Source organism: Chelonoidis abingdonii, chromosome 25, assembly GCF_003597395.2.
Source record: "Chelonoidis abingdonii isolate Lonesome George chromosome 25, CheloAbing_2.0, whole genome shotgun sequence".
NCBI lineage: Eukaryota > Metazoa > Chordata > Testudines > Testudinidae > Chelonoidis > Chelonoidis abingdonii.
The window spans coordinates 6,992,359-7,013,552 of record NC_133793.1 but is presented as its reverse complement, the minus strand read 5'-3'; the positions used below and the strand labels follow the sequence as shown (position 1 = coordinate 7,013,552).

Here is a 21,194-nt window from a genome sequence, read left to right as displayed (position 1 = left end):
CGGAACAGAGCTCAGTGTGTAGCAGGAGTGATGAAGCCCCAGAAGTTCAGTCTCAGGAGATGGTAAGGATGCATGGCCTGCCCTGGGAAACAAGTGAGACCTCTTGGTGTCTGGCAGATCAAAGGGATTCCTCCAAGATGCTGTTCCAAAACTGGAAGTGTAGCACTGATCTTGTGGATCCATGATAAGGAGTAATATTGTATCATGTACTGGCTAAAGTGCACCAAGGAGGAATATGCAATGAACAACCACTCATCTATAATACAGGCAGATGGTTCACATACATATTTTAGGTCTCAGTATGCAATGCTGCATGTTGGTCCAAGCAGTTTTTAAATAGTGCAGCACTACACTAGAGAGACTAGAGGCCCCACTATGCAGTGCTCCAAGGTGTTTGAGGTCTCCATACTACATCTAGGAGAGAGCAGAAAAACTGCTCCACTTTATGCAAATTTTTATAAAGTTTGTGTGTCTGTACATAGTGCATCTGAGGGAAGTAAATAGACCTAGGAATAAAAATTTTTGTCTACAAGTCACAGCAATCTATTATCAGATAATAGTAGGGAACACCCTAAAATCCAGACAATTATGGAATTTGAGAAATAAGGTTCATATTCAGCCTTTAATCTACTTCCTAGATTGTTTGTTACTGCCCTTCCTCACCAAAGAGTTTGAACATAACAGACACAATTCATTTTTTTTTGATTATGTGCCCTGCATAAGGGAAAATCTTCGATGTTTCCTGTCTTCTGATGATTTTCTTAGTTCTCTCCATGGCAGCGAGACATAAATGACTATATCCAACCCTAGTCAGTACTTTCCCCTTTCCACTTAGATGTGACAGGGATGGACATTATAGAAAACACTACACTGGATAGACGCAAACTATACTCTGCCCATAATCCCAATTTTAAAAAACTGCCTAGCTGCTGCTAAACACATGTGGCCTAGCAGTGTACACATTAGATTGGGACTCAGGAAATACAGATTCTGTTTCTGACTCTACTAGTGAGCTACTAGGAGACTTTAGATAAATCATTTGCACATCTCTGAGCCTCTATTTCCTCATTTTTTAAAATGGAGATAATGATACTGACCTCCTTTAAAAGCTCCTGATAAAAAGCACTGGGAGAGCTTTTTATTTAGCCCTTCCAAAAAGTCCTTCCCTTCTCCTGAAATTAAAAAGATATACCCTTATTTCACTTCACATATGCCCTTATTTATAGATTTTCCCTCTTATGTTTTCATTCAGAACATTATTAGCCCTGCATTTTCAACCCCAAATATTGAAAAATAATTACCTTGGCCCATAACAATTGAGAGATTGTTTTAAAAATAATATATTTTTTTAATATATTAAATGTTAGGTCCTTTCCCTTGCCTTTTGTCTCTTTAGGGATCCTTGCTTTACATTTTCAAGCTTTTCTCTGCAACTATGAGGACTAGAAATTTACTTCAAAAATTTAACGTTGAAATTATCATGCAATATCATGATTCCAGAACCTGGGCCTTTTAGACACTACACATTGTGAGACCTTCATGATAAAATCACAAGAGCTGGCAACACTGTTTTGAAGCAGTACAATTTCCATCAGCTGTTGAGGATGCTACTTGGATTTAGCTGTAGATAGATCCTTCCACATGCAAGCAATTTAAGGAAAGAGCAAGGCTGGTCACTCTGTGGTGAAGGGGAAGATATAGGCAGGTCCATTTGGGGGATAAATACTTGATTACAGAACCTGCAGTTGATATGCGTTTTCTGGTCCTGAAGTTTATTTCCATTTACCTTTCAAATTAAAACGTGGCTTGAAAGTCTGAAGAAACTGCAAAGAGGCTAATTTTAGGAAACATACTCTTCATTGGGATCTGACAAGCTTGTTCACTCGGGACCAGATCCTATGCAGAGCCCCATTGACTTAAGCATTTGGGTGTGTTTTCAGGATTGGGGCCTAATAAACAGTTGCTGCCCTAAAGAACAGATTTCACTTTTATCTGCTGTAGTAACATGGTTGAGTGCTACGGAGTCTGCATGTGTGCCAGCTGCTGTGGTTTTGGAGGATTTTATAGGGGCTTGTTTTGTAACATGTCTATGTTTAAATTACCATACACGCACTGGGCATCGTTCTGTAAAGTGCTGAATATCCTCAGATGCCATTAACTTCAGGGGGACTGGAAACCATTTGACACTTGCGAGCTCAGTCAGGCCTCCTATACAACTGACTTGTTACTTTGGTTTCAACATCATTCTATTATTTATGGAGCATTGACTGCGTGCTTGGGGCATAAAGAATGACATGATTCCTGCTCCAAGGAGTTTACAGTTTGTGGCCCCAAACCTGCAAAGACTTGTGCACATGCTTGATTTACCCACTGAGCATGTTCACTATTCGTGCAGTGCATACATTTAAACACACATGTAAAATCTTTGCAGAATCAAGGTCTAAGTTTCCCCATGAATGAAGGATTTGGTGGCATGGGAATTCAAAGAGGCACATTTAAAATATCACAGTTTCATAGCCTCCTACAATTGTGGTGCTAGCTAGCTACACTTACTTTCATGAATAAAAGAACTCTTCCAAAATTGCTATTGATTCTTCTCACAGTCTGGCCTGATAAAAAGAGAACTCTCTCTTTAAGCACCAGCATCACGTGCGGGAACTTCCCTGACAGTAGCCTGGAAGGGGGTGGCCATTTTTATAAAGCAGGAAGTGAGTAGTACACCCTAAAGTGATTATGGCAGATAACTACAGGGACTATAATCTGACAGCAGACCAACAGGCTATTAAAGCCAAGTACCCACCCCTCACTAAGAAATATGAGTGTAAGTATTCCTAGCTTTGTCCAGGCATAGTTCATGGGGTGCTGGGGGGGAACTATGGAAAGGTGGGTCCGCTTAATACACTAATGCTGCATGCTGTTTTCACTTACCCACCCACAGTCTGAGTCTGTAGATTAATTGAAGGGGTTGTTTGTTTCTTAATTTGTTGAATTATTTTGTGCCTTTCTGTGATGTAAATAACTATACAATAACTTATTCATAAAAAGCAACCAGAGAAACTCTTCTTCTAAGATGTTTCTTGTCTCTAAACAAATGCTTAAGATTTTTAGCTAGAGAATATATTTTTTCCATCTTCTTCTCTGCTTCTTTTCTGTTTGTTTGGTTTTTTTTTTGCATGATGTGCTTTAATTTGCTGCTTTGAGACTTTTGCCTGGGCTTTTTTCCCCTGTCCCCTCCCCTCCCCAGGAATTCCTTCCTGCCTTGGTTTAATAGCTTTAGGAATTACAGGAAGGACAGCCTGTGTCTAACTGCAGTTTTATTTGGGCAGTGCCCCTTTGGGAGAGTAGTTTGTGTAATTCATTAACATATATTTCAGAACTTGTTCAGCTCTTAAGCCTAGTATAACCCTAATGACAGCAGCATATTCCGCCAGTCAAAATGGAGTCAGTCTTCCTTATGTAATTAGAGATTTTTATTCTCTGGCTGAAATAAGTTAGACTCTGTGGTTGTGTTGGTGGTGGTGGTGGTGTGTGTTTGTTTGTGACAGTTGGTAGGAAAACTAGTCACAAAGCAGGTAAGTGATTATGGAACCAAGAGGATGGTTTTCAGCTGTGATGATCTATAGTCTGTTACTTATTTTCGACCTCAGTTTAGATCTGCCTCCAACAAATGTGGTTATTTCACACACTGTTTGTTTGTTTGTCTTTTTCTTACTGTGTGTTGACTTAAATTCTAGATCCGTAAATTGTAGTTGTATAACATTTCATCTGTGTTAAGGAAATTAATATTACATAATTTAAGATTAATTTTATAGTGTTGGTCCCTGTGCTCCTCATTTTGTAATTCTTCTTAATAGTTTAAAAGCCAATGCCACATATTGGGGTGTTGGCAGCTTAAAAGCTATAAATGAACAAAAAAGGCTTGTGCACTGAGCCTGCAGACACCAGACACATGACACTTTTCAGCCTTGAGGGAAAAGAAGAAACTGTCACAGACATCTAGTCATCATCACTTGTTTGCTGTGTTGGTGCAGTAAACACCTTTAATATCTCACAAGAGCTGGCAGAAATCGGTTTTAGCTAGAGATAGGAGGTATAGACTGTGTTCATCTTTGCTTTGAAATTCTGCTCTATAACTTGTATATGTTTGACAATGCAACAACACTGACACACATTTTCTAGGTTTCCCCTATTGATTTTAATAACTATCGTTTTTCACTCAATCACTAGCTCACTTATTTCTGTCCTCTTAACTTTTTGCTCTCAATTAGATTTTGTCACTGAGGGTCATCGTACTCTTTATTTAAGTGCACTGTCCTCTCTTAAAACCCTTATTGACACACACATCCCAAAATCTAGCTGTAAAAGCCTTTTTTATGAAAGAGGTTTTTCTTAAAATTGACTTTCATAATCTTTAGGGGTAATGATCAGGATTTGAAGCATACTGCACTGACAATAATAAAATGAGGAAACTGTGCCATCTTGGATGTGATCACACAAGCGCTTAATACTTAGCATAAGTCAAGGGGACTACTAAAGGTAGTAAGCACTATTGGTCAGATTTTCAAGAGTGTCCTTCACTCAGCAGCTGTCTCCACTTCTGGGGGCTGTATTTGTAGGATCGGGCCTAATGTCTGCACCTGGCCCTGTGAGTGCGCAGAGCAGGACTCGTTAGCCCTTTCGCTGGACTACTCTTAACATGACTCTGTACAAAGATATCTCTCTGCAGTGGATTGTACAGTCCATGTATATGCTTTTTTGCATCAGTTAGTGGCTGATGACCAATGTTTTGACTGTTCATGTATCTGCTTTAACTGCACAAGTTTGGAAATTTTGTAAAGACCATTTTAAATGTAAACCTAATGCCTTACAAAGTGCAGCTATACTGGGGAGTCCCCACATAACTGAAGGCATTTAGGGCCTGATCCTCTGAGTTGCTGGTGTCAGTGGGAATCAAGTTCTCAGGTGTTGGGGAAGAGTCAATATCTTTTTTGTAAAGAGAAATCGTGCCTCACCAATCTACTAGAATTCTTGAAGGTTTAAAACAAACAAAAGGAAGTATTTCTTCCACAGGTTGCCTGTGCTTTGTGTAAACTCTCTGCCAGAGGATATTGTGAAAATCAAGACTATAACAGGGTTCAAAAGAGAACTAGATAAGTTCATGGAGGATAGGTCCTTCAGTGGCCATTAGCCAGGATGGCAGGGATGGTGTCCCTAGACTCTTGTTTGGCAGAAGCTGGGAATGGGCAACAGGGGATGGATCACTTGATGGTTACCTGTTCTGTTCATTCCCTCTGGGGCACCTGGCATTGGCTGCTGTTAGAAGACAGGATACTGGGCTAGATGGACGTTTGGTTCTGACCCACTATGGCTGTTCTTATTTCTCCCCAACTTCCTATATCGGGTCCTGATCCATCAACATTGTGCCTCAAAATTATAGTGCAGAATACTGTTATTAATTACACCACCACACCTTGTTGCAAGCAGCAAAATACATTCTGTACCGCCTGATGATGATGATGATTTTTTTTTTCTTATTCAGCTCAGTCCCCTCTGGGGTATTATGCATACAGTGGAGGTGGGAGTACATTTAAATTGTAAAATTAACTTGGTTACTTTGTCTGTGCTTGACTCCTACAAGCAAAAGCACAGGGAGACTGAATGTTGCTGAGCTGACCCGAAGAATGGATTAATGTAAGGTAGATAAAAGCTGGAATGGCCTAGAATAGCATTTTAATAAATTGATTTTAAAAAACAGTGGATACAGTCAGACAACCTGGCTGCATGAAGAAAAGACTAATCTATGTACGGGTGTGCTTGTGCTGAGCTGAAGCTGTTAGGAACTTGTAACCACGAAAGCTTTTGCGGGTTTGAAGGACTGACTCTTACCAGAGCCCCTGCTGGAGTAGGGGTGGGGGTCATCTTTGGCAAACTTATTATTGCACATGTAGAATGGTTTTATCATTGTTTTTTCTCTGTAATGCTTTCCTCTTCTAAGTGCTTACTTAGAAAGGGTTGTCAGAACATAACTGTGGGCAATTTAAGCTGGCTATAGTTTCTGGGAAGAGAGCAAATCACAAACCCTGGTCTATTTAGGCAGTCTGGCTTGCTGGTAATAACACAGTATAGGCAGAGAATTGTGCCCCCTGGAAAAAACCTACTCGGGAGAGGGAGAGGGATGTGGGTCTCTCACCAAGAGAGGTGATGTCTGGGTGCTGGAAGCCTAAGAGTGGGTGCCCTTGGTGGGCCACAAAAAGGGAACAGTGTTGCAGCCTGCCCTGAGTTGTACCATGTTATTGGTGGCTTCAGTAGCAAAAAATTGGCTTTTTGTGGTTTTCTTTAAAAACCTGCTCTGTGGACATGTGTTGACCCTGAATTAAGTCTTTTCCAATGTTGTTGTTTGTTGTTCTGATTAACACACTAACTGGAGCTTCAGTGTCAAAACAAGCACAAACTATTGTCTTGTTATTAACAGGACCTGACTTTTTCTTCCATATTATTGCTTCATTTTAAACCACCATGATGATCTCATGATAACTATTCTTTTTTTGCTCCCTCAGATCTTGATCACACCGCTGACGTGCAGTGAGTATTTATAGCTGCAATTTCTACTCTTGGGGGAATTCTGTGCCAAAAAAATAAATTCTGTGTGCAATATTTGAAAATTCTGCAAATTTTGTCAGAATATCCGTACAATCATGCCAGTTTCAATTATTTTGGTAATTTATTTCAAAATATCTGTCAGCAAGTTTGCTTGTAGCAATATAGACCAAAAGAAGGTGGTTGTTGGTTTTTTGGTTGGTTGGTTGGGTTTTTTTTTTTTTTTTTGTTTTTTTTTTTTTGACAAACAGATTCCTTACTAGACATATTAGCACAGAATTTTGAGTAATTAATTCAAATTACAACATGGAATTGTATTTCCTCCACCAGTCAGAAGCAGTGCGAAGGCTTGGGAGTGTTGGGGGTATCAAAGGAGAGATGGAGAGGGAAGAAGTCTGGAGTGAACCTGGAGGGTTGTTAGATGTGGCTGGGAGAAGGATGGAACAGTTTTGTTTTGTGTGTGTGTGTGTCTTTGGTTTTTTTTTTTTTGTTTGTTTGTTTTTTTGGGGGGGGGGGAGGGTGTTAGGGAGTTCGGAAGTCTTCCACATGTAGACCCTTGGTGACGCAAAGCCTCTCCCATTCAGTCAGGCACATCTACCCCTCTCCCCACACCTCCCATTCCCATGGGCACAGGCATCAACTTTCTAATGTGCCAGTGGGTGCTTGACCCTAGCTCCAGCATCAGAGCATTCATGGAGTCAGCACCTATGCCCATGGGTCTCTGTAGCTTCCTTCCCCATCCCTACGTGGCCTTGCATCCCAACTCCCATTCAGCCCCTGGCTCAACACTGTCACCCCACCAGCTCCTGAGCCCAGGCCCCAGTCTGTCTTTCTCCCCTTCCCCTCGCTATTCTGAACCCCAGTCTGACACATACACAGCTGCTGTGTGTGCCCCACTCTCTGTCCTAACCTGGCTCTGCAGGCAGGGTGCAGTGATCAACTTCTCCTAGGAGAATTGTGCACCACGGTGCATGCACAGATTTCCCCCCCACCCCACAGAAAATTAATTCTGCCCCAGAAGTGCTGCAGTTCCGCCTTTCACCCACCAGAGGCCGCTGTGGTGCCAGAACAGCCAACAGCATGAGCGCAGCCAGCTGTTCTGGTGCCACAGCATCCTCTGGTGGGCAAAACCAGAACTGCAGCACTTCTAGAGCAGAATGTGTGCCGGGGGGCGGGATTCTGTGCATGCGGAGTGGCGCAGAATTCCCTCAGGAGTGTATTTCTGTGTGTAACCTTACTAAGATGAATTCTTCTATCACATTTGATTTAAATCAGGAGTAACTGTGAAGTCAGCAGGGTGGCATCTATGTAAACTGTTGTGAGAGGAGAATTGGGACAAATATGCATTCCATAAGCTCAAAAGGGATATATCTAAGTGTGCTGAGGTGCTGGAACTAGGGACCTGGGGGTGCAGCAGCACCCTCTTACTTGAAGTAGTTTCTGTCATGTATAGGGTTGTCATAAATAGATAGGTAAGGTAAGGGTTAAGTTTCTTTTACCTGGAAAGGGTAACCAAACACCTGACCAGAGGACCAATCAGAGAACTGGATTGTTTAAAGTCAGGGGCGGGAATTTGTATACTCGGGGTCTTTGTTGTTTCCTCGGCTATGAGTAAACAAGTTTTCTTCTAACTCCATCTTATCTCAAATATTCTACCAAAAGTCTGTGAGTACAAAGGGAAACAAAGTAATTCGGCTATGAGGAGCTTTGTGTTGTATTTACAGATGTGGATTGCTGGGTCTTTGTTGCTTCCTCGGCTGTGAGGGACAAGCTACCTTGCTGATTCCAATCTTCTTCTCATTCTACTAAGGGGCAGTGAGTACAAACCGGGAACAAAGTAAAATCGGCTATGATATGCTTTGCTTTGTACTTACTGTGTGTGATTGCTGGTCTATTTAAATTGGCTATTTTTTAAATCAGACTGGGGTATTCAGATTTTCTTAAGTAGGAGCCTGTATAAATGTTTATGCAAGTTATTAGTCTGTATTGTCTCTTTTTCTATATAAAGCTTTCTTTTTTTCAAAACTTATGGAAGTTTCTTTTTCTAGTAAGGCAGAGAAAGTGAAACCTCTGTATCAGGTACCTGTCTCCCTCACGGGAAGGCAGGCACGGGGAAAGGCAAAGCCAAGCTGTTGGTATTTTGCATCTCAATTGTCCTGAGGGTAGAGAACGCTTATCTCTTGGGAAGCAGAGGAACCGGTTTCTTGGCAAGCCTGGGAAGGAGGGGGGAAGGGATTTTCTCCCCTGCTTTTAGCATCCAAGGGATTTGGAATCTGGGTGTCCTCCCAAGGAAGGGTTGGGGACACCAGAGAGAGGAAAGGGGGGATCAGGCCCCATCAATTCCTGATCTGGTGGCAGCGAGAATATCCAAGCTGGTAGTGAGCTTGGGGGAGTTTCAGGTAAGCCCCCAGATTTTGGACGCAAAAGTCCAGGTTTGGGACAGGACCAGATTGTGGACGCTAAAGTTCAGGTCTGGGACTGGAGGCTATATTACCACAAGGGTTTAGTTTTGTTCAATGGCTTTCAGCACCCCCGCTATGAAAGTGGTTCCAACACCACTGCTGAGATGCTAGATATTCTTTGTTTCAGTTCAACAATATGGCTTCTCTTGGGAGGACACGGGGGAGGGAGGGAAGGGATATAGTCATCTATTTCTCTTTTTGATAAGCTTGTAACTGGTTCCCTGGGGTACAGCCTGAGACCATGGGACTGCTGTGCCCCCTAAATTCTCCAGCCTGGGCTGTCTGTCATATGCCTTTCTAGTGACCAGCAGCAAACCCCTCCAGGAGCTGTTATCACTCAGCACAACTGCATGTGGAGCCCCACAGCCAGCTAGATTGCATGAATGCTCCCAGAGCCACTCATGAATCGCATCGGGAAAGGCACCAACCAGCACTGAACTTCAGGAATATACCATCTTGCACTGTTGAAGATGGGCAATGCAGATTTATTAATTGGTTCACTGCTTCATTAATGGGAAGTGGATATACACCAGCCTTTGCAAAACCTGAGCAGATTTACCGCACACTTCAGGCAAATTCACTGGTAAAGATAAACAGTTAAACAAATTTATTGACTAGAAAAGATTGACTTTTGCCTATCACTTAAAAATCTGTTAGTTACCAACAAATAAAATATAAGCCTGCAGTCTATTAGACTGGGCAACAACTAGATTAAGTAGTTTTTCTCAGCCCACTGGATATTGCAGTTCGTAGTATGCAGATTTCATCCTTGACATCTGAGCCAATCCCCTCAGTTGGAGTCTTTAAAGTGTCCTTGTTGCTTGCAGCATAGGTGGGTGAAGGAGAAAGGCCAAGCCTGGGCCCCCTGTGTTCAGTTTTATACACTCAGTCCAGGTGCTTGTGGAACACAAGTCCAGGCATGTCTTGGGGTATTGCTGAGTCTCCAGGCAAGGTTGAGCAATTCCCCTGATGTGTCCTGATGCAAATGAGTCATTGAATTGTAGTGCCCTTGCTGGACAATGGTGGTTTGACACCCTGCCCAGGCATTGGTTACTTTCCTTGCTGTTGCCTCTGGGGAGCTAATATCTGGCTGATTACCCATTTTGCAGCATGTTTTAGTGACAACCATACAACACAATTCTCATAACTTCACATACATGAATGATATACATATATGGATAGAGAAATTACTTTCAGCAGATCATAACCTTTCCCCTGATACTTTACGAGGCATGCTTGATATGTAATATCACAATTCTATACAGATGAGGAATATGGGGGTGGGCTGTTACAGGGTGCTCCCCCATGGTACAGAATGTCACACAAGTATGCCTACAGTGCTCCTGAAATAAGTCTAAGCTACATGGAGGTATTTTAATTCTTCACCTCTTTGTCTCTTCTCTTCAAACTCAAATTTTCATGATACCTCTTATTTCCAGGTGGTCTATTTCCATGCATGCCAACTGTCCTTTAGGAAGGACATCACTACTGTTAGTAAAATATTTACTACTTTCCCACTGTCCCTCCAAAAGGAAGCCCCTTTCCTCTTGCAATATTTAAGCTGTGCTTCCCTAATCTTGGGTAATGGCAGGTCTGCACTTCTCTGCATTCACTTTCTTTCCCACTTATACTGGTGTCCCAATCTTTCATCTGCACCCCCCTCCCCCACTTCCTTTGTTACTGTTGTATGATGGAGTGCTGCTGATGTCTGCAGGTTACATGCCTGGGGAGATACTTTGGAAGAGACATTTGAGCAATGTGCTATGGCTATGTTTGGCTACATGACGGATACAGAGACCGTTGAACCCTTGGATACTATCGAAGTGGAGGCAGAAGGTAAGAAGGCAGTGGACCTATTATATGAACTTGTTGAAAGAGAAGTGCATTGAAATATAAAGGTAAGTACTATATCTAAGGAGCCGAGCTCAGTTGGCTCCTTAGATGTAGTACTGGTAATCCAGATTTATACACAGGTAATCTGCATCTGCTAGTACTGTGTCATCAGGAAACTACCTCTTTGATATGGACTAAAATAATGTTTGGGAAGTTCTTGACCGGGCTCCCAGTTGAGTCACTTTCTCTCTCTGCTTCTATCCTGCAGGACATGACCTGCTCTCTCTTCTCTATAATTTCTTGAATGAGTGGCTGTATAAATTCAGTGCTGACCAGTTCTTCGTACCCAGGGTAAGCCTCTTCCGTCTTACAGGACAGGAATATTCCCTACCAACACCTGCCCTATGTATAGCAGTATCTGGGGCAGGAAAGGTGGAGCCAACAAACCACTTAGACCCACCAACATATGGGGGGATTGTAGACACAAGGATAGGGGGAGGCAAGGAATACACTCCTAGTTTAGGTGTTGTAAATGCTAATGAATAGGTGCCATTCTACTGTAATAACTGTTCTATATACATCTGAATTCTGAACACCAGTGTCTCTCTCTGAGGCTGCTCAAACATTGGCTTTAGGTTCCGATGATGATGTGAATATTGGCTTTGTGTGGGGGCATGTTCACTGGGAGTCTTCATTTGGTGGTATAAATCCTCTTAATGGCAACTTTTCCCCCTGTTTCTTTTTTCCTTGCAGGAGGTGAAAGTGCTTTACATTGACCGAATGAGGTACAAAATAAGGTCCATTGGGTGAGTAATCAACACCATCTCATTAAAAGCAAAATTCTGAAAACCAGTGAATGAAGACTAGGAAGGAGCGTGGGGCCTTGGGCGAGTCCCTCTATCTCTGTCTTGTACATAGAATTTAAGTGTCTACCGTGCTCTGTCATGGGGATTAACCAGCCAATGTTTTTGTAGAACTGTATAAATACAACTTGTTCTGATGCATTTCAGACAGTCACTATCAAAGACATGGAAGCAGACCAGAAATACGAATAATCTGAGCCCAGAACTTCAGGGAATTACTTAATACAATGCAGGGGACTGTAGGCAAATCAACGTCTCTCCACTTCCTTCTCCCTGTTTTGTAGGCCTTTACTAGACTAGGATTTAAAGGTGTGATGTTAGACTGAGCTAGCTAGCTCAGTCTAACATCACATCTAAAAGTCTAATTGAGACAAAGCAATTGTACTTCAGAACATGTGAACCTGATGGAGTTTAAACCCTACACTCCCTGCTAGGTTTTATCTTGACCAGTTTAAAGTGTTTGAACTATAGCAGCCTTATTAGGATGTTAGCACGAGGTTAGCTAACACATTTTCCTGGTGTGGATGTGGCCCTAGTCCAGACAAGGCCATAGATGCCTCCTTTCACTCCCACTGGAGAACTTCTATAGCATTTACATTCTGAGGGGGTTGTTGATTCCGTGGATTTATTGGGGGATTAGCTTTTCTGACTGTACACTGTGTATGTACTTGCATGAGGAGACTTGGAAGGACCAGAAAAATTTGAATCCTTCTTTTTAAGAGTGAATCTCTAATGCATAAGTGAAAGGAAAATGGGCTTTGTTTGTTCTCCTCTTCCTCCTATCTAAGTACTTCTCTGGGCCGCTTTATTTTTAGTACCTCACAGGCTTTGACATATTTATCCTCACAAAACCCCTGTGAGGTGTGGAAGTGCTGTCATCCCCATTTTACAGATGGGGGAACTGAGACCGTGGCAGGTTAAGTAATTTGCCCAGCGTCACACAGGAATTCTGTAGTAGAGGCCAGTTTTTATGTCATGGGTTGCTACCTAACCACTGGCTCATGCTTCCTCTCTTCCACCCACATCTCTCCTAGTAACCCTGGCTTATGGGAGTGACCTTTCCAGCAATTGGTTGGAAAAGGCAAATTCCCCTCCATAGGGCACACAGACTCCATCAAGGGATGATGTGCCAGTCTCTCCCCTACAGTGGGAGGTACATGTTTTAACTACTAGAGAGGGTGTAGTGTGGTGTTCCCTGAATTACCTTTTTGTTTGTTTGTTAATAGCTTATAAAATGGTCCAAGAGGCTAGAGCTTGGAACAGGAGGCTTTTTATATATTTAAACAAGCATGGTACCAATAACTAGCATCTGTGCTGGGATAGCTCAGCTCTCTGAGGGAGTAACTATCCCCGCACAACCTCAATAGTTATGCTATGAGAGAACTAATGAAGAGAGTTAATCTGGCATTTACTATAAAGTGGATTTCCTCTAAGTGTCAATGGTAGTTGCTGAATTGAACCAAAGTTTCAACAATCTCTTCATACTTACTTGTGGGGTTTTTGTTTGTTTGTTCCCTAAGGTGGGGGGAAGAGTTCTCTTTATCCAAACATCCTCAGGTATGTAACGATTGTTCTGCATCTTAGTCTCATGGGTATGACAAAGGCTTTTCTCCCAAGTTATTAAGAGAGCCAGTTACAAACTTTTCTGTGTAATTAGATGCCAGTATTGCCTCTGATACCAAAGCCTTGGCTCACTAACTGCCATTTGTGAATGCAGCGATTAGTACTCCTGAAACTGAGCATCTGGGTGATTACTCATGAGCTAGCAGCAGTGATAAGTCAGTTGTCTTGCTGAGCCAATGAAATGCAAACCAATCCAAAGTCAGAGTGCTTACACTAGCATTAATTATTAGGGTGCTCTTTTGTAAATTCTCTAGTTTATTACTGACTCTCTAATATAATCCTTCTTGATTCCCTCCCACATCACCCAAACTGTGGTGTTCTGTTGTGGCTAGGAGATGGGAGTTCATGCTTTGCAGAAAATAACTTTGTTCTACTACCTTCCTATCAGTCACTGACCTAGACCATGACTACATGGTGGTGTCCCAACCTTTGCACTCATAACAAGTGCAGCACAGCTGTGCTTCTGGGGAAGGAGTCTAATATATTTATTTTATTTATATAAACACTACTAAGCAGTTTTCAAACTTTTTAGGCTTTGTCCCCCTTTTGAAATAATGTAGTCTACTGCATGCCCCCATCTGACATAGGCAGGGGAGGGTGTGTGCTATCATGTGCCCTTCCCCATTTTCTGCCTTCCATTTAGCAACAGCTTCTAGAAGTTTTAACAGAGGTCAGTCAGGGGGTGGAGGTGGCATTCCTTACTTGAGCTGCTTGGCATCACTGTCCCAAGCCACCTGGTGTCCCCACTCACTCCTGAACATTCTTCCACACACCTGGAGGGGGTACCACCCCCACAGTTTGAAAATCTCTGTACTAAATAAAATTATCTGCCATTACAGGAGTTTTCTTACGTACCCCCTGACAAGAGCTCGCGTTCCCCTAGGGGTACACATACCCTGTTTGAAAACTATTGTAAACTGAATAGCATTCCCAGGAAGCCTGTGAATATTCATGTATTGCTGTGATTCATGCAGAGCCACTGCTGGGGCTCAGGGCCTACAAACTCTAACTTCCTGTGCCTATTCCCTCCAGGGTACTGAGGTCAAGGCAATAACTTATTCAGCAATGCAGATCCATGAAGAAGAGACTCCAGAAGTGTTTGTCATCATTGACATATGAAACGAGAAGAGAACTGCTGAAAGGAGTGAATACTTGTCATTGCTGGCAAAGATCCCACACAGACTGTCATCTGTCTGGAAATAATGGAAAAATTGGCTATAAATGTATTCTAATACTTGGAGCCAATAAGATGCTCCATCAGCTGGGAGGAGGAATCACAGGGAACAGCCATCCATGATTTTACTCTGAGGATGGTGAACCAGGCTGGGAACTGCAACTCTAGAAAGGAGAGCTAGGTTTCCTCTGGTGAGAAGAAAGGGATTTATAGGGAGTCTCAGTAGCACTGGATACTTTATATCGTGTTGGGTGTGTGTTTGTTTGGTTTTTTTTATTTTATTTTATTTTTTTTAAAGGCCAGCATTGGTACTGGGTTCCTTTTTAATGTAGGTGGGGGAAATCAAAAGGGGGTAATTATTAATTTTTTGTTAGCCAACAATATATTTTATTGAGATAGCAGGAGGGTGAGAAGACTACATTGTAATAGAGCTGCACACTTTTGCCTTCTTTTAGAGAAACTACCTCTCCTTTGTTTTACGCTACTATGATACAGATTTTAATTTGCTCATTCCAAAGTGGCATCTCTATTTCACTTTATTTAAAGCCTCTGAGGGTGTCTACACAGCAAAGTAAAACCCATGGCTGGGCCATGCCAGCAGACTCAGGCTCTGGGTGCGGAGCTGTTTCACTGCCGTGTAGACTTTCAGACTGACGCCCAGGCTCTGGGACCCTCCTACCTCACAAGGTCCCAGAGCTTGAGCCCCAGCTGAACCCTGGAAGTCTACACAGCAGTGAAACAGCCCCATGACCCTGAGTTGGCTGGCACAGGCCAGCCACAGTGGCTAGTTGGGGTGTAGACCTACCCTACTCTGCTGCTAGTCTGGTCTAATTAATAAATTTTAACATGGTAAATCCTTTTCAACATGTCTGTGTTAAAATGACAAGATGCCACTAGGTGGTGCTGGATCTCTGTAGCGTACTGGTGAAATGAAGCGTGTCTCTATGTGAGGGTGTAGTATAGTACTAATGTTTCCTCCTGCCCTTCCCACAAATAGAGGCTGCATTCAGCATTTCTGGTGTAGAAGGGAGCCTACCAGGATCTGCATGTCCCAGAATAATTAGATATTGGAATATGAAGGGCACGTCTCTCCTGTTCCAGTGATGGCAGTCAATAAACTGGCTGCTGCTTCTTTCGTAAGACAAGACCATAGAAACAGTACAGAACATTCCTCCACCATCGGACAATGCATTGTAATGCAGGAGGCAAACTCTGACTGAACACTTTTCCTGCAGAGAAGTGTGTGTAAACTTCACCTTTCTTCATTGTGCTACGCAGTTCTGAGTCCTTGCATGTAAACAGTGCAGAAGGTTCATTTGCCTTTCTTTAAATGGGAAGATATATTTTGGGTTGGCCTTTACCAGCAAGGGATGGTTGTGGGTATGATAGTGGGGAGGAGAAAAAAAATAATTACAGCACATGGAGTTTTTTGGAGGGCAGGCCTGAGTAAACTATATTTGCAGCAACTCTGCCAGAGCTGTGTGAAAGGAGCTTTAGGGCAAACTAGAATTGGGACCTATATCTTTCACAGTAGTGTACAAGTCAACTATGCAAGTGATAGTCCTTTGCTGTTTGAATATTACTGCATATAGGGATGCATGCAGGACAATTACCATCTTTTCAAAATGACAGCTTATGAGCTGTCCTTTATCAGCATAGGGACTGGGATCTTTGAAAAGAGAAGGAGCAAATCACAGACAGGTATCAATAACATCTCTTCTGCAGCTGTCTCTAAGTTTGGCTCAGTATAGCATGTTCAGAACTAGAGTGACCAGACAGCAAGTGTGAAAAATTGGGATGGGGGTTGGTGGTAATAGTTGCCTATATAAGCCAAAGCCCCAGCTATCAGGACTGTCCCTATAAAATTGGGACATTGTCACCCTAATGAACCCCACTGCCCACTACCTCAAAAAGGAAGTATCTATCATACCATAACTAGGAAAGTTTAATATTGTGTTCAGTATCCTTCCCTTGTTCCACTGTATTTTGAGAAAACAATTACAAAGAAAGGGCTACCCACTTCAAGCACCTTTTCTTTTAAAATGTTTTACTTAAGACTGACTTAAAGGGAGGAATGGGTTTTTTTACAATCATGTTACTGTGCATGTGTCCATTTTAAAAATCTCTCTCATTTAGTTTATGTATAGTGCAAAATAAAGTTGACCTAATTGTGCAGGTGTTATAACAATCTACTGAGAGCAGCATCTCCTAGAGGTGAGACAGAGTGGTAGGGTTAATTTTGGTGGTGGAGTAGGGAAAATGCCACCACCAGTTTCCTGCCCTCTCCCTCCAGTTGATCCTCTGCAACTGTTACGCATGAGCAATGACATATTGGCTAAACTGCCCAGGCTGTTGCAAGATGTACAGTTGTGTTGGCTGCCTGCTGCTGCCCTCCACCCCAGAGCTGGCTGCAGAGCTGTCCTGTTTGTCTGGGAAGGGTAGGGTTGTGCATGTGTGAGCCTGACAACTAGTTGAGCTGATGATCATGAGTGGGGTGGGTATGTAATACAGTGTACGATGGGGGGCGGGGGGACAAGCCATGGCTGTGAGGGAAGCTGGGCCTCAGCTGGACGCTACTAGGCCAATGCTGGCTGGTGGGGTGGAGCCAGAGAGTGGGTTGGTCGGGAGGGTTTATAGCAGAAGAGTGGAACCAAAAGACACAGCTGTCTTGAGGGCCAGGGCGTGAACAGGGACAGTCTCCCACCCAAGCCAGCCCCTGTCCCTCCCTCACAGCAACTCATCACCCCATTGGGCAAAAACGGTCTGCCGATCTGTTCAGCCAGTAGCAGCGTGGAGTTGACATGGGGCCAGCGGGAAGCTCTGGAGCTTTGTTTATTCCACAGAGCTGTTTGAGAGCCGGGTCAGGTCCCACCCACGCAAGGCAGCTCATCAGGAAGGAGTTCTATTGGACCAAGTGGCTGTCAATCAGATTAATCTAGTTAGCCCAACTTCCCATTGGCTGTCAGGTGGCTGTATTCAGCCAATGGTGCTTCGAGTTGGGATTCCATCAGGAGAGCAACCTCAGGCGGGTCTGGTTCAGTGCCTGAAGGAGTTTCAGGTGGGGCTGGATGTGGCACATGGGATCGATTTTTGGCATGAGGGGGCGTAGCGTGGTCCCCACTGTGGGGAAAGCTAAGGGGGCAGTGGCAGTGAAAGCATGAGCGGAAGGCCCTGTAGGGAAGGTTGGGGGGGCCCCTCCTGAGGGGGCGGGGTGGCAAGGGCTGGCCCGTGATGGGGCTAGAGGTGAGAATGGGGGAGGTGGGGTGAGGCCACTGGTGCTGGAACAATTTGTATACAGGGGGTGCTGAAAGCCATTGAACAAAACTAAACCCTCATATGACGGAAATCAAAGCCAGGGAGTGCAGCCTCACTTATAGTGCTGGAACTAGGGGTACTATCGCTGTATGACAGTATTTGAGGGGGGCGTCTACTGGCCCTGTAACTAGACAGTGGCCAGTGCCGCTGTGAAGGGCGGTGAGCTAAGCAGAGGGAAGGGGAGAGGGCTGTTGCTGTAAGAAGGGGAGGGTGTCCTAAGAGGAGGCTGGTGGATTTCTCCTACAATACAAAGCACTACCTGTGAGAGGCACAGAGTGGGTAGTGCTTGAGGTCAAGGTGGTAGGGGGAATCAGTATGTTTTAAATTTAAATCATGAGGGGGGAAAATAATGTTCTCTGTAGAGGAAAATGTGAAATGTTAGGGTTTTTTTTGTTTTTCTTTTTCTAAACATGGGTGGGCACTAGGTGGAACCATCTCCTGAAAAAGTTAGAAGAGATTTGAAACTGCTGCCTCTTGCAATCATTCAGCCAGCCCCTGAATGAGGGAACTGGCACTCCCTGGCATCTGTATGAGCCCACCTCACTGCTAAAGTTGAAATGGATTTCCTGTGGAATGGGTCTGCTTGCAAATATGAAAACAAAGGCTTTCCCTCATCACCATATGGGCACCCTCTGCAAATGTCTTTTTCGGTGTATTTTGGGGTTCCTGAACAACATCCCTGGAGTGAAAGCCTCAGTCTGTAAAAATAAATAAATGCAGCACAGCCAATAGGAGTACAAGCTTCTTCCATGTGCCCGGATGATCGCTTAGGCCTATTCCACGGGGACCATCCCAAGGAATGGAGAAGATAGTCCAGCTTCTGTTCCCATTCAGTCTTTAGACTGCTGAAACTATCAACATGGTTGTCAATTCTGATATTTTCCTTTGACATGGACGCATTTTTGCCAACAGCTGGACTGAGCCTCCTTCCTCAAACTCCAAAGATCTGTCCGTGTTTTTTTTTTGTTTTTGTTTTTGGTCACACTCAACCTGTCCTGGCTTTGAAAAAAATCTATACTCTGAAAACATGTTACATTTTTAAATATTTGAAAATGTAAAGTTTTATTTTTTGGGAGAGGTGGAAAGTGCTGACCTCATAGGTGCATATGTGGCTCCCCTGCAGATTAAGGGCTTGTGCTTGTGGGTGAAATTTGACATTTGTTTTATCTTTTTAATATTATAGAACCATCTTTTTCCCATTTATATTTTACTCGTAATGCCAAATTTATTAAAATACATTTGAAAGGAATTCAAATATGTATACAGTACAATATAACAATTTAATTTTTTAAAATATTTTGTTAGTGTTTGTAAAGAATTGAAAGCTATGAAAAATCACTTAAAAATAAAAGTTGATTTTACTAATGACATGACTACACATTTCATTTTGTTAAATACATATTTACATCTACAATCTGGTAGTTAAAAATGAGTAAACTTTTAAAAAATAGTTTAGATGCAAAAGGAATGCTCTATTTAAAAAAAAAAAAAAAAAGTTTCCTGCTCAGACTAGAGAGAGCATAATGTGTCTACAAACATAAACAGGTGTCTCACTTTTTTATTTTGGGGCATACTTTTGATTGTATTGCATTTTTATTTATTTATTTTTAAATATATACATCACCTTTTGGGAAGGCTGCATCTTTGAAAAGAGCATCGTTCATGCATTTACAGAAACTATAGGTTTGATTGATAGATTTCAGCTTGTGCAGAATGCTTGTCTACTTTCTCATACATTAAAACAAGTGTAACCCCGTACTCATCACAGATACTACTAGATCCTCATCTGTTTCAAGGCATAATGGAAAAAATGTCCTCTGAGGCCCCACTCATCCATGCAGTAATTCCATTTACTTACTGCAATGAAATGACCCCATTGACTAATTTGGATCCTTATTTCAAAGCCACCTACTCATTTACTCTGAGCAACCTCACATGCTTTATGTCTCTCTCCCCTTTATTCACTTATCTTACACTGGTCTCCTCTACCCCTCCATAAAATCTAGCCACTTTTGGTATTTGATGATACAGTTTTTTAAAATATGCATACATGTGGTCTATATTACACTATGCGTTGGTGGCACAGGAGCTGCTGCACCCTTGCTGAACAATGGATAAGAAATTTGCTAATGTAGGTAAGAACCACATTTGCAGCTCCTTGGGTTCAGAACAGCCTTATGTGTCTTTTCACCTCAACTTCAGATATTTTCAAGTCTCTTCTGGAAGTATATCTCCATTGTTGATCCCTGTTAAATTATTTTTTCCTCTTTCTGTGCAACTTCCATTTAACTGTAGAAATGTTTTGAGAGTATGTAAAAGATAGTATATAAAATTGTTTGTAATAATGAAAAAATCCTTTGCTTTTAGGAGGTGTGACACTTGCTGGGTAAAGCTTTGGACTTTGGTAGGTAAGAAACAAACCAATTTATATTTTAAATGCTTGTTTAAAGTATATAGGCCTTAATGAATGGACATGCCAAAAACTAGTTTGAATTCTATGTGCACTCCTATTCTAAAGGCTTGTCTATACTACAGGTTATGTAAGTGTAACTTATGTTGCTCAGGGGTGTGAATAAGCCTCCCTACCCCAAGAGTGATGTAGGTTACACTGACTTAAGTGCGAGTGTGGACAGTGGTATGTTGGTGGGAGCAGCTCTCCCCTGTTGGCATAGAGTGTCTTCACCAGATGTGCTGCACTGGCGCAGCTGCAGCCTTCTAGTGTAGATTAGCTTTTAGAGTGTCTGAAGGCCTGTTCAGCCCATTGAAATTTAGCAATCTCATGTCTATTGCAGCTGGAGGCTGAGAGTAGTCATGCCCCATAGGGGCAATTCACTGCCTGATAACCACAGCACAAGTAGGCTCTGGCTATACTCCATCTCTGTCCTGACATTTCCTACACTCGGGGCTATAAGGAAATAGTGGCAGAGCTGTTCTGGGGCAGGCAGGGTGTAATTCTCTAAAGGCCATTTCTGCCAGGTTTGCTGTCACTTTAGGTCACTGGAGCAGTGTGAAGGGGACAGGGATACAGGAGAGAATCGGGCCCATTGTTGCTACTTAGTTTATAACCGTCTATTTCAAAGCTTGTTCAAGAACCTTTTGTTTACCTTTAGTAACTCGTGAAAGTCATTTGTTCTCCTGCAGTTATGTTGGGAGAAAAAGAACTAGAAACTGGGTATGGGAGAGAGCTGTGGCTTCTCTTCATAAGGCTGACATTCTCCACTCATGAGCCTCCCATTCGCCACTGTCAGTGTTTAGTAGTGGTTTTGTTTTTTGGTTTTTGGTTTTTTTTGCATTTCTCTTTTGAAGTATTGTAGCAGTTATCACTAA

At 42.7% G+C, this 21,194-nt stretch overlaps 1 protein-coding gene across 2 annotated transcripts in view; it reads left to right on the top strand.

Annotated features, from left to right (window-relative positions):
• Positions 1–2,693: 2,693 nt before the first annotated feature.
• The window catches only part of ZBTB8OS (zinc finger and BTB domain containing 8 opposite strand), a 41,202-nt gene continuing 22,701 nt past the window's right edge, over positions 2,694–21,194 (top strand). The window contains exons 1-7 of one of the 2 annotated variants that reach the window (XM_032787781.2): positions 2,694–2,821; positions 6,558–6,582; positions 10,774–10,895; positions 11,161–11,243; positions 11,646–11,698; positions 13,276–13,312; positions 14,411–16,725. In XM_032787781.2, the coding sequence (XP_032643672.1) occupies positions 2,734–2,821; positions 6,558–6,582; positions 10,774–10,895; positions 11,161–11,243; positions 11,646–11,698; positions 13,276–13,312; positions 14,411–14,497 (495 nt within the window). In that variant the 5' untranslated portion in view covers positions 2,694–2,733 and the 3' untranslated portion in view covers positions 14,498–16,725. Of the gene's footprint in view, positions 2,822–6,557; positions 6,583–10,773; positions 10,896–11,160; positions 11,244–11,645; positions 11,699–13,275; positions 13,313–14,410; positions 16,726–20,234; positions 20,276–21,194 lie in introns of those variants that run through there. The other variant, XM_032787780.2, reaches the window with a different exon arrangement.